The sequence below is a fragment of the Camelus ferus genome, chromosome 16 (genome assembly GCF_009834535.1).
Source record: "Camelus ferus isolate YT-003-E chromosome 16, BCGSAC_Cfer_1.0, whole genome shotgun sequence".
NCBI classification, from domain to species: domain Eukaryota; kingdom Metazoa; phylum Chordata; class Mammalia; order Artiodactyla; family Camelidae; genus Camelus; species Camelus ferus.
The window spans coordinates 35,917,006-35,929,553 of NC_045711.1; the positions used below are offsets into that span (position 1 = coordinate 35,917,006).

Consider the following 12,548-nt stretch of genomic DNA (forward strand, 5'->3'; position numbering starts at 1 on the left):
GGGGCGGGGCGGAGGGGGTGCCGCGGCCCCGGGCGGGGGCTCGGCGCGGGCCCGAGGGATGCCGGTGTCGGCGGCCCGAGCGGCTGCAGCTGCAGCGGCGGGGGAGGCGGCAGCCGGGCCCGGGAGGGGGGCTACGCGGGGGGCCGACGCGTAGCCGGGACCATGGAGGGGCAGAGCGGCCGCTGCAAGATCGTGGTGGTGGGGGACGCGGAGTGCGGCAAGACAGCGTTGCTGCAGGTGTTCGCCAAGGACGCCTACCCCGGGGTGAGGGACCGGTGTCTTGAGAGTGGGGCTCTGAGGCCACGGGGGACTGTGACTGGAGCTTGGGGGACGGACGGAAATGGGTGCTGGGGTGATCAGGGACGAGAGGGGCTTGGAGGACTGAGAGAGGCGATGGGGTTTCTGGAAGGACTGCAGAGGATTGGGGTGAGAAGAATAGGGGAGCAGGATTAGGTGAATGGGGTTTGGGAGAACCAGAGGATCCCGGAGAGGGCTCTAGGATAATGTCGGGGGTCCTGTGCATTGGAGAGGGGAAGAGCTAGGGCCTGGAGGGGTCAAGAGGGGGTCCGGGAGCCTAGCAGAGATTCTGCTGAGGAAGCCGCTCCCGGGATCTCCCAGTTGCCCAACACCAGACCAACTTGTGTCCTGGGGCTGGGCTGCACGGGGTATGGGAGTAAGGAAGGCATTTGTCTGGGGTGAGGAACTGGAGGATCCCATTTTGATCCATCCGTGTCTGCAGAGTTATGTCCCCACCGTGTTTGAGAACTACACCGCCAGCTTTGAGATCGACAAGCGCCGCATTGAGCTCAACATGTGGGACACTTCAGGTAACCAACTCCCTCGGGGTCACCCTGACTTCCCAGGTCCCCATTCCGAGCCCTCCGTGGGCTAGACCCTTAGGTTCCAGCTCAGCCCAGTCCATCCATCCAATTCTAGGAGGAAGGAAAATCAATGTTCTGCTTAAAGGCAGGGAAACTGAGGCAGAGCTTTCAAAGACATATGGAAACCTTGTCCTGAGGCAGAAAGCCCAGTAACCGATTTCCGCAGCTGGGTTCTGCCTACCTGGGAAAGTTGGGAAGGAATGGCTTTTATTTTGGAACATGTTTCTTAGGAGATAGAACTGGGTTTAGGAAAGACATTTGGAATTTCTTTGGGGGCTAGGGAACTGCTTCTCAAGACTGAACTATAGAAATCTGAGATCAGTTCCCAAGAGGGCGGGAGAACTCTGCCTCTGCCCCTCCCCCTCCTCCAAAAAAAGGAGGGTTTTTTGTTTTTTTTTTTTAATTTTTACTTGGCTCCCCTGGAGGGCTTTAGAAGATGTCTGTCAAAGCTCAGAAAGTACATGCAAAATTTTGTGAGAATGTTGAGAGATTTCATGAGCCTCTCAAAGGCTCAAGGAAGAATGATTACTTTCAGAGTACCCCCTAGGGAAGTGGAGAGCTGTTTTCTGCCATCTAACCTCCCTTTTGTTTGCTCACCTCCTTGGAGAAATACAGCTCTTTTCCATTCTCTGCTCAGAATCCCTTGACCAAGATTGCTAAGATCTCCCATTCTCTTTCAGGCCTTCCATACACTCAGGACCCTTGTCTGTTCCCTCCCTCCCTGTCTTCTCTCAGGTTCCTCTTACTATGATAATGTCCGACCTCTGGCCTATCCTGATTCAGATGCTGTGCTCATCTGCTTCGACATTAGCCGACCAGAAACACTGGACAGTGTCCTCAAGAAGGTGGGAGCCTGGGGCAGTGGGACAGCTAGACTGAGAGGGACCAGAAACTATGGTCCTGACACCACATGGGCCAAGAGGAGAGAGTTACAGCTGAGGCATGGCCATCGGCTAGAATGTGTGAAGCTCTCATCCTTCCCCATCCCCCTACCTCGCTTCCTGGAAATCAGAGCTGGATGGATGTGGCATCTGGGGTAGATGGGGGACAATGGGGAGAAGTACTCAAGGGACTCCTTATTCACCCTCTCCATTGCCTTGAGTGAGGGAGCCCCAGATGGACAGGATGGGAATGCTGCTCCTGGAGATCTGTAAAGCCCTGTGGTCTCCCCTCCTGGCCGCTATTTCCATGAGAAAAGCCCATAGTGAATGGACAGAAGTCAGCTAAGCCAGCCCCAGTTCCCGGTGCGGGGAGGGGAGGGTGGGATTGGCCTGTTCCCAGGAACAAATTTGGGAAAGAGGGTGGGAATGGGACTGTACCAGGCTGGCAGACCCTTCATGGCCACTGAGGTAGAAGCAGAGCCCCACCCTGTCACTCTCCTCCCCCTCCTTCTCCCACACCCCATCCTATTTTCAGCCCACACCCACCAATTTCACCTCCTTGCTCACATGGGAGAGTCCAGAGGTGTGCATGGTGCTTGCATGCTGTGAGCAAGCATTCATGTACCTCCCTCTACCTCCATAACTCCTGTTTTCTTCCTTCAAATAGTGGCAAGGGGAGACTCAGGAGTTTTGCCCCAATGCCAAGGTTGTGCTGGTTGGCTGTAAACTGGACATGCGGACTGACCTGGCTACGCTGAGAGAGCTGTCCAAGCAGAGGCTTATCCCTGTTACACATGAGCAGGTGGGACCCTTGACCTCTGACCTAGTCCCAGCCTAGACCCCTCACCTCTGTCCATCTCAGTCTCTGATTTGAGAACCCCCCACTTGGCTCATCCTTTGCCCTGGGCTCTGACCTCTGACCTGGTCCCTTGACCGCCCCCTATCCCCAGCCCTCAGCTTGCCTGCGCCTTGCTGAGATGCAGGCTAAGCCCTGTAACTTTCTCGGCACACTCCATTCTTCCAGGGCACCGTGCTGGCCAAGCAGGTGGGGGCCGTGTCCTATGTGGAATGCTCCTCCCGGTCCTCTGAGCGCAGTGTCAGAGATGTCTTCCACGTGGCCACAGTGGCCTCCCTTGGCCGTGGCCATAGGCAGCTGCGCCGTACTGATTCACGACGGGGAATGCAGCGATCTGCTCAGCTGGCGGGACGGCCAGACCGGGGGAACGGGAACGGGAGTGAGGGCGAGATACACAAGGATAGAGCCAAGAGCTGCAACCTCATGTGAGGGGCCCGGTGGGGGCAGAGTGTGAGGAAGGGAGATGAGGGCACAGCTGTCCCCCTGCTGGCCCCCGGCTTCCTGACCTCCTGACTCTGGCTGGGACTTCAGGGCTGGCGAGTGAGCAATTCTCCTGGGCAGGGAGCTGGAGGCAGAAGGGTGCCACCATTCCCCACATCCTCATTCCGCTCCTTTCCGTGGCAAGTTGAGGAGCTAGCAGGGCAGGGATCTGCACTGGGAGCTGGGATGGGGCCGGGGGCCTGGGGAAGCTGGCATCAAGCAGTGACCTTGGTTGAGTCTCAGTGTATGAAGGGTGCCTTCCCTCCCCACCTCCAGTCCTTGTGTCCTGGTCATGGCTTCCTTCCCTAAGGAAAGTATCTATTCTCTGACCTTCCCTTTCCCTCTCCTCTCACTATAGCTGTTCTCACTCATCCTAACCTTCAGGCAACAGGCATTAAATTAAAAAACAAGTTGAGAAGCCTCTCTCCCACCTACTGCCCCAGTCCTAGTTCCCTTCCTCTCCCATCCTCCAACAGTCCCCAAATAAAGCCCGTGTCCATGGAAAACGGCTGTGGCTTTAGTTTTGTTGCTTTCTAGAAAGTCAATCTACCAGTCTGTAGCAGTAGGAGGGAAAGTTAGACTTTGGAAGAACTTCTCTGTTGATGCCCACAGGTGGAGCAAGGGAAAAAGCTATGGGTTGGATCAGCAGTGTCCTTTTAGGAGCCAGAGATGGGAGAGTGAGCTATCTTGGGAATATTCATCTCAGTTAATGAGCCAGACAATCCTAAAGCCGTTAAGGGGGTTTAAAGTGGACTTATGTGCAATTCATTACTCAGCCCAACTAAGGTCCCCTGCTAATGTGGGAGGGGTCCTGCTGAAGTGGTCCAGGCCCCTTGCTCACCATCTGCAGCCCTGGCTTGGAATCTGCTGGTGCCCTGGGAGTTGTGGGGGTAGGGAGGGCATCAGAAGCCTCCACATCCAGAAGCTGACCCTGTGCAGAGTGAAGTTTCCCAACAGGACAGTAGTTTGATTCTGGGGTCTCCTTGGAGGCTAGGGCAGGGACTCTCTTCTTCTTTCCATCCTGAGCTCCTTGATGATTTTGGAGGGAGCTCAAGCTGTGAGTTGAGGGTCATATCTCCCCAATCCCCTAGAGAAGGAAAGCCGGCGGAGGGGCCAGCCAGAGCACTTGTCAGGAAAGACAGTGCTGGTCTGTTTTCTCCGGAGTCTGGTTTCACATTGTCCTGTATTCCCTCTCTGGCTTTGGTCCCATTGGCCTCTTTTCGGTGACATTCTCCCCCAGGAACCATCCATGGCTCTCCCCTCCCCCAGCCCCAGCCAGTCCTTCAGACACACTCTGGGAGAGAACACAGAGCTTACCCTCTCATCTGCTGGGATCCCCCACTAATTCACAGCCCACCCCTCCCTCATTCATTCAGCAAATGTGTGCTAAGCACCAACTGTGTGCCAGACACTGGCTTGGGATTCTGAAAGGACCAGTCTCTGTGCTGTGGAGGCCAGCCCAGTGGGGAAGAGAGGTAGCCCAGGTGTGATGGTGCCTTGGCTGTGGGAGCTCCTTACCACCTCCGAAGTCCATCCTCCGAGCCAGGTCCTTGAGGGTTGAAGAGGAATTTGCCAGGCAGGGAAGGGTAGGAAAGGCACTCTGAGCAGAGGGTATATAGCATGTGCGAAAACGTGGAGATGAGAAAGAGCATGGCATGATTGGGGCTGCCATGGTGGGAGGGCAGAAGACAAGGATGAGAAGGTCCAGTGAGGCAATTGCAGGGCCCACAAAGGAACTGGGACTTAATTCTGAGGATGCGAGGGGGCACCAGGGATTTTAAGCAGAGAATGAAGTGACCAGATTTGGTTGTTGGATAGATAGATGGTTATCTGGATGAGGTGATGGGGGCTGGGGGTTTTGGCTCTGAGATGTCATTTAAAATAGCGTCTCACTTCCCCATGCCAGGGCCCAGTCTTGAGAGGAAAGGAAATCCCCTTACTGGCTCATCAGACATTCCTCCCTCTCCTGCACGACCCTGTCCTGGTCCATCTGGGCCAATCTCAACGATTCTGGAACAGCTGCAAGGGCACTTTGCACCCAACCCTCTTAAAGTGAGACCTGGTTAGGGCCTGACTCCAAGACCCTCTGCAAGGACCCTGAGTCCTGGATTGAGGTGCTGGAGAGGGTTGGGGCCCTGCTAGGTGGATTTCAGTCTGGGCCCAGAGGATTGACCCCTCCCTGACCAGACCTGCCATACAATTGTTGTGGGATTTTTGGCTGTGGCTTCTCATCTCCACTTTGGACTTTGGTACAAAGCTGGCTCAAGCCTGTAGCCGCCAAAGTACAGACTGTTTATGCCCCCCTTTCTCCCAACCTCCCTCTCCTGCCGTGCTCAGGGAATGGAAATGCTTTTCAATATCCGCCTAAAGCAAACATAATTAGGAAGATAAATCAACTGGAGGAACCCCCAAAGTTTAATACATTTCCAGTACCACCAGGAACAGATTTTGGTCCCCTCTGCAGGTCTGGGTTGCCAGACGTTTTATTTCTAGAGAGGGGGCCATGCCTCTGGGCTGAGGAACCCAAAGGGTGAGAGGAGGGAATGAGGTTGTTCCTAGATTTTCTTAAAGGCCCCTGCAGGCTGGAAGAAGGGGACCTTTCCCCCGCCCCCACCCCAGATGCAGGAGTCAGACCCAGCTTCCTCCTCTGCAGCTGTTTCCCCCACAAATTAGACACTCATTTGGGAAACAATGTAGCCTCGTTAATCATTTAATGAAATAAACAACTAATCAAGCTGTGATGCTGTCAGTGTTTCTTAACCTCAGCTATCAGCCTGCCCTGGAGGGAGGAGGGGGAAGGAAGGGATGGGGTAGGGGCAGGGATTTGGTCTAACCCCCTGAAATGAGTCAGCTAACCCAGGGTCATCCCCTTGTGACTCCAGCCTTTCCAAGAAGGACAGTCATGAAAAGCGCTTGAGATTTGGAGGCAGAGGTCCAAGGGCTTGGGGCCCAGCCCCGCTGCTTCCTCCCTGGGAGCCTTCAGTGAGAACCTGCACCCATCTGAACCTCAGTTTTCATGCTTGGAAGTGGGAGCTGATTGCCATATGTGCCTGGTATTTTGAAGAAAATTCAGGAAGGAGAAAGGATGGAGAAAAGTTGTTTGACCCTTTAAAGGGGGCTGAACTGCTGTCAACCTTTATTCTTTACCACTTAGTTGTCCAGGCTTGAGTGCCTCTGAACTGGGCCTGAGGGAATCAGGAAAGGCTTCCTGACTGGGGCTTCTTGTGCTGGGATTCAAAGACCAATGGAAGGCCACAAGACAGGCAGGGGGAGGTCAGGCGTCTCATCCCTGAACCTATCCTGAGGGCCAGAGAGAGCTTTAGTGACTCCTCCAAGGGCTGACGTCCTTTTGTCTCCATTTTTCTGAACTCCCCCATTACCTTTTCTGAAGTCAGGGAGGTGGGGAGGGTCCCATGTTGCCATAGTGGCCCCACCCCAGATATACTCAGGCTGGTCCTGCAGGCTGAGGGAGGTGGGAGGAAGGAGTCGTGTCCTTGAGGTTCCCCTTGGACACCAAGACCCTGGCAGGAAATCCTGGCAGAGCTCTCCCCTGCTCCACTCTGCTTCCCCAAGTAAGGGGTTGAGCTCTTCTGAGTATCTCTCCTTCCCTCTCTGCCAACAAAGGAGTTTCTTCTACCCAGTGCAGCCCCTCTCTTCACTTCCCCCTTCCAGCTTGTTTCCCAGGTCTCTCTCCATTTCTCACCAGTTGTTTCTCATCAGTCCCTTACTCCCTCTCCTCGAGGCTGGGGGTGAGGGTCAGAGAAAAGGGAGGCTCCAGGTCCAGGCGTGTGGGGTGATTCCCAGCAGCTACCCTGCCAGCAGCCAGAGAGGCAAGAGCACGTACATAAGTGCCCCTCCCCCCACGAAAATGCCTCTGCTGTTGACTCCTAAATAACAGATGTCTGTCTACATATTAATGAGATTGGACGAATAATTAGTGAGTTTTTCATTCAGTGTCAGAATGAACCTGAAGGCCTTATGTTCACACACAGACACCCACTCACCCCGACTCTCCCCTTCCCCCAGAGCACAATGAGACAGACACAGATGCTGGCAGGCTCGACCCAGAAAGGGGAGGGGCAGACAGGGAAGTGGGAGGGGGCGTCGGTGGGCGGGAGACCTCCCCGGTCTGGCTCTGGGTCTGTCAGTTTTCTCCCTCTTGATGGCTGTCTCCCCGGCCCCCGCAGGGCCAAATACTTGCATTTGTGAGATTTCATCACCGTGAAGAAGGGGCCCAGAGGAAGGTGGGAGCATGAAGGTGGAGATGGGGAGGCAGGCCCTGCCCAGAGGGGATCGACTAAGCAGTGGCCTCCTTCAGCAAGGCTGTGCCTCCCATGAGCCTGGAATCATGGGCCCCCTTACCCAGCTTTAGGCCCCTGTGCCAGGATGTCAGGGAGATTTTGGAGTCAGATAGCTGCCGTTTGCCAGCTGGGTGCTCTTGTACAAATTACCCAACCTCTCTGAGCCTCTCATTCTCCTGTCTCTAAGAATACTACCTTGCAAGACTGAAAGGACAAAGTGAAATCAAGTGTGTCATGTCTGTCTCAGTGCCTGCTTTATAATAGCCCCACCCCAACATGTGTTCTCCCTCCACCTATCCCCCAAACACATCAAGACAGTTTCAAAATTGCTGCCTCTTCTGCCAGACTCACCCTCGTTAGGGCAGGGGTTAATTAGAAGTTTAGTAATTATCCTGGCTGCCTAGAAACCAGGAGGAAAAAATACAGAGGGGGTAGAACAGAGGAAGAGATTAGATAGACACAGGAGGGAGAATTGATGGAATCCAAGGCCTGGAACAGAAGGAGAGAGACCACAGATACATAGAGCCACAAGCTGGGAATGGAGAAGGCATTGCAGGCCAGTGGAATGAACCCTGGAATGAGTCTAGAATCTAGACTGGAGATTCTAGAAGCCAGAGCTGTGTCATGAACTCAGTATGACCTTTGCAAGTCTCATCCCTTCTTAGCATCTTAGTCTCCTCACCTGTTAAATGAGGGAGTTGATTTGCTCTCTGGGTTCCTTCTCATTGTATGAGAACAGGAGGCCTGGGGCCTAGGGGAGCAGGGGAGGGGAGGGGAGGGGAGGCCGGCTGCCCCCGCCCCATTACTATGGCCCATCAATCACTCTTCTCTGTCTCCTCTCTCCCTTGGTAAATGGATCTGCTGCGCCAGCAGACAACTGTCCATTGTGTCCTAATGAGGGACGAGCAGGGAAAACCAATCACTTATGATGCAAATGAGCGACGGCTGCAGCCTCCTCGCTTTCACTGAGTGCCTCTCTTCTGGCCAGACCCTGGCGCTGCCCCAGTTGGGCCTTTCTCCCCGGCCCCGGTTCCCATCTGGTCCTGGAGGAGGAGGGCCAGGCCTAGACTGGCCTTCCCATTGTCACTCACTGCCACTCCCTGCAAGGAGGCTCTACCCTCAGAGCCTCAGAAAGGCCCAGCTTCTCTCCTCACCCCAAAGAGCTCCCAGGGCAGCTCAGTTTTTGTTTTTAATTAAGGTGAAATTCATATAGCATACAATTAGCCATTTTAAGGTGTACAATTCCCTGGCGGTTAGTGCATTCATTCTGTTGTGCCACCAGCACCTCTCTGGGCTCAAGTGTTATGCCCCCTGCCCATCTCCATGTCCCACAAGCTCCAGTGGAACTGGGAAGCTGTGAGCCCTCAGCAAAGCACTGAGAGGGGACTGGGGGTGGGTGCTGGGCTAAAGGCTGAGAAAACCCCAGAGCTGGCCTGGGTTGAAGAGGACAGGTCCTGTGCTTTAGGATGGAGCCAGGGGAGAAACTGTCTTGGGTGGGATAGGATAGACCATCACTACCTTCCCCAGCACAGCCTTGTGATCACATCTTTAGGAAATGGCCTTTTGAATTCCTATGGAGATTCTTTATCTTGATTCTTCTAGCATTTGGTTAAAAACCAGAGGCCACTCTAGTGCAAATCTTGGCTTTCAGAGCCTCTTTGGGCTTGGGGATGATCCCACCAGCAGACTTCTTACCTTGGCACCTGAAGAGGACCCTGAGACTGCCCCCAAAGCCCTTTGGCTCCAGGAGAGACCTCTCCTCACCAGGCCCCAGGCTTTACTCACCAAGGGAAGATTTTCTATCCACTTGGCACTAGTTTATTGCAGGGTCCTATAGCCTAACAGCTGGGAAGAGCCACATAGTTTGTAATTTGAGTTTCTCTTGCCATTTGGTTTTGTATTGTTTTCAAGAGAAGATGGCAAACATCTGCTTACCTGTGTGTCTGTTACCTTCAGAGTCACCTTTTCCCTCCATAATCTAGGACATGTGGTAATGCTTTAAATAAAAACAAAAACTCGTCTGGCATTAACCAGTACCAGCTGCTGCAGCATTACAGAGAAAAAATCTACAGGGTTACAAACTTTCTTTTATCTTCCCTGGCCCTTACCCCCACTCACCTGGAGTTCACATTCTGTGTCTCTCAGATAAAGAACCCAGGCAACATGAGAGCATTTTCAACTGTGTTCTTATGAAGAGGGAGTCTTAGGCTAGTCAGTTCCAGGTCTGCCACCAATTTACCAGGTGACCTTTGACAAGGCTCTAGACCTTGGTTTTACCACCTATAAAATGGGGATAACAATCTCTACCCTAGTCATCTCCCAGGGAATGAGCGAGGAGGGTGAAATAATGGTTGTGTCAGTGCTTTGAACTTGCAAGGAGATTCTCATGAACATCCTAATTATTTCTCCAGCGATGGTGGCAGCCATGCAGTTTATCTGTCTTGAGCATCCAGCCTAGAGGTGGCCCTGCTGGAGGACACATGGAGAGGGGAAACTGACGTTCTCTGTCTAGGTGGGTGTTGGTTTGATTCATCACAAGGCAGTAGGCTTTATGATCGGCAAGAGAATCAAGAAGGAAATCTGTAGGCATGGGCTTAGAAGAGGAAGAATGATTCTCGGACATTTAGATTCTAATACCATTTTTGGAGTAAAGTCAGTTTCTATAAAAATGGGTACGAGGGACTGAAGGGAATTAGCACTCTCTGGCAGAATGTGGCTGGTTTTCCAGAGTCTAAAGTTCTGAGGATGGGGCCAGCAGTTGGATAAGGCCTTCACTCAATAAGTTCATTACATTCATCTTTTAACCCATTCATTTAGCAAATACTCATTGGGTACCTAACAAGGTATCTGCCAGGAATAGAGCTGGGTTATAACAAAGATAAAATGATACTAATCCTGCTCATGAGGACCTTCTAGTCAAATAGAGAAAATGGAATAGGTACACAAATAACTTATTTATTTATTTTTTTAACTTTTTTTTATTGAGTTATAGTCAGTTCACAAATAACTTACTAAAGGAAGAAAGTGTCATAAATAAGGCAGAACTTTTAGGGAGATTCTGGCCTGGAAGCAGTGGGGAAGGCTCTGTGGAGCAGGTGGGGTGGGCAGTATTTGGGCGTGTGAAGGTGGCAGAACAGGACTGACTGCGGACAAGACAGAGTGTGAGCAAAACCTCTGGGTCCCCATATTTGTTGGCCATGGTGCCAGAAAGGTAACAGCAGGTGAGGCAGTGGAGAGGTTCGGTTTTGGCTTGTGATGTACAGTCTGGAGACTGGGTGGGTCAGAGAAATGGATCCTTAGAAGACTCTCCCAATTCTTCTTTCTGGATCAGGTGCTCCTTCCCTCAGTTCTGCCAGCTGGGGGTTCTTACCTGGTCTTCTGGAATCTCCTGGCTTCTCACCTGGCCAAATCCTACCCTAACTCCAAGGGCCAGCTGAGATGCTTCACCCCTTACACTAAGCCAGTGGTTCTCAAACTTGAACTTGCTTCTGAGTCACAGATTGCTGCCCCTACACTCAGTTTTTCATTTAGTAGGTCTGAAGTGAGGTCCTGGAATTTGCTATCTTAACAAGTTCCTAGATGTTGTTACCCCACACCCATTCCCCGTCAGGAGACCAAGGTTTGAGAATCACATTAAATGACATGTCAAACTGCCTTATCATTCTAGTCCTGAAACTAGGTCTCAAAGCTCTTGTTGCCAGTCCCCATAATGTGGAGATGTGAGGTGCCCCCACGGCAGGCAGAACCAGACCCCACCACCCAGCCCCAAAAGACTTCTGAACCAGAAACACGACCCTACAATGGTTATCTGTGGCTCTCTTACCCCATCCATTGGATAGTAAGCAATTCAAAGGCCAGAAATGGATCTCTTCTCCCTCCTTTCCACAACCCTAGCACACAGAGTCTACCACAGAACCAGGCACGTAGTCACCCCTCAACCGTTAACCTTATTGTTATTGTTTCCGAGGACTGGTTCCCAGCACAATTTAGCCTCAAACAAATCTTTGTTTGAATCAAGGCTTTGCCACTTCCCTTTGTGGGGCAAATTCCTTGACCTCTCAAAGTGGCATTTTCCTCATTTGTATGTTGGGAATAGTGCGTGGCACTTAGTAAGAGAGTGACTAGTGACAGTCTTACTGTTGTCGTTGCTCCTGAGAGCTAGCAAGATCAGAGGGTCTCACAACCCAGAGCTGGGTCCCCATTTTTCTTCCTTTTTACTGAGTCATCTTCTCTTCCCACCTGCCTGTTTTGTCCTCCTCGGGCATCTCCTGTCACCACTCTGTCTCCCTGCCTCTCCAAGCCAGCTTTCTCTTCCCCCCTGAGAGCCTGCTGGTGGCCGAATCTCACTGGGTAAGGGCTGTCTGTGCCCTGATCTCCATCAGTCAATAAAGATAAATTACAAAATCATTTGTTTTATTTGTTCTCATTACCTGGAGTTCTGTCTGAAATTGCCTTTCTTTAGAAAGCCACATTTGCATATCTCGATGCTGGAGTCAAAGGCTGTAGCTGTGGTTTCACTGCAATTTAAATATTAATAAAACCTCCTAAACCTCTAGCTGTTGTTTTAAGCAGTCTGGCTCTTCTGCTCCTAGGTTGCTAATATAATTTAATCTTTGTCCTTTGCTTTGTATTTGTTTAAAGGGCCATTTTGGAACCAACTAAAGCCAGCTGCTGCAACTTTGTAGATAAGAACCACTCACCAGCCCAGGAACCTTAGCTTTCCTTAACAGGCCTAAGATCCACCTCTTCTGGAGACAAAATATACCATAGGTAACATTTTATACCAATTGACAGCCCCTTACAGTAAACCAGTGGTTCTCAAACCTAAGCTTGCTTCAGAATCACAGAATTGGCTCTTCCTGGAATTTGCATATCTAACATTTACCCCTCCCTCATTCCCCATCAGGGAGGGGACCAGGGTTTGAGAATCACTCCCCTAACCTGCTGCATGTTAAACTGCCTAATCATTCTGAAACCAGGTCTCCAGAGTTCTTGTTTGCTGGTGGCCATAATGTTGGGGGTTGTTCTCTCCAGTGCTCCATTCCTGTCAGCCCCTCCAACCATTACGTAGATTTTCGTGATCATTTAGACTCATATTAGGATCCGCTCTCTCTGCATCTCCCCAGTCCCTGCTCTCCACAGGAGCTGA

The 12,548-nt window shown here is 52.0% G+C and overlaps 1 protein-coding gene across 1 annotated transcript; it reads left to right on the forward strand.

Moving 5' to 3' along the window:
• Nucleotides 1–13: 13 nt before the first annotated feature.
• Nucleotides 14–5,837, forward strand: RND2 (Rho family GTPase 2). Its single transcript, XM_032457264.1, has 5 exons — nt 14–264; nt 740–827; nt 1,617–1,726; nt 2,430–2,564; nt 2,787–5,837. Exons 1-5 carry the CDS (start codon nt 163–165, stop codon nt 3,045–3,047), a joined length of 696 nt encoding a protein of 231 aa, XP_032313155.1. The 5' UTR covers nt 14–162; the 3' UTR covers nt 3,048–5,837.
• Nucleotides 5,838–12,548: the final 6,711 nt, after the last annotated feature.

Bases quoted from the DNA above. Each gene is read 5' to 3' on its own strand.
- RND2 (XM_032457264.1), top strand. From the start codon at position 163: ATGGAGGGGCAGAGCGGCCGCTGCAAGATCGTGGTGGTGGGGGACGCG. The intron at 265-739 runs GTGAGGGACCGG...CCGTGTCTGCAG, and splicing joins CCAAGGACGCCTACCCCGGG to AGTTATGTCCCCACCGTGTT. The intron at 828-1,616 runs GTAACCAACTCC...GTCTTCTCTCAG, and splicing joins CAACATGTGGGACACTTCAG to GTTCCTCTTACTATGATAAT.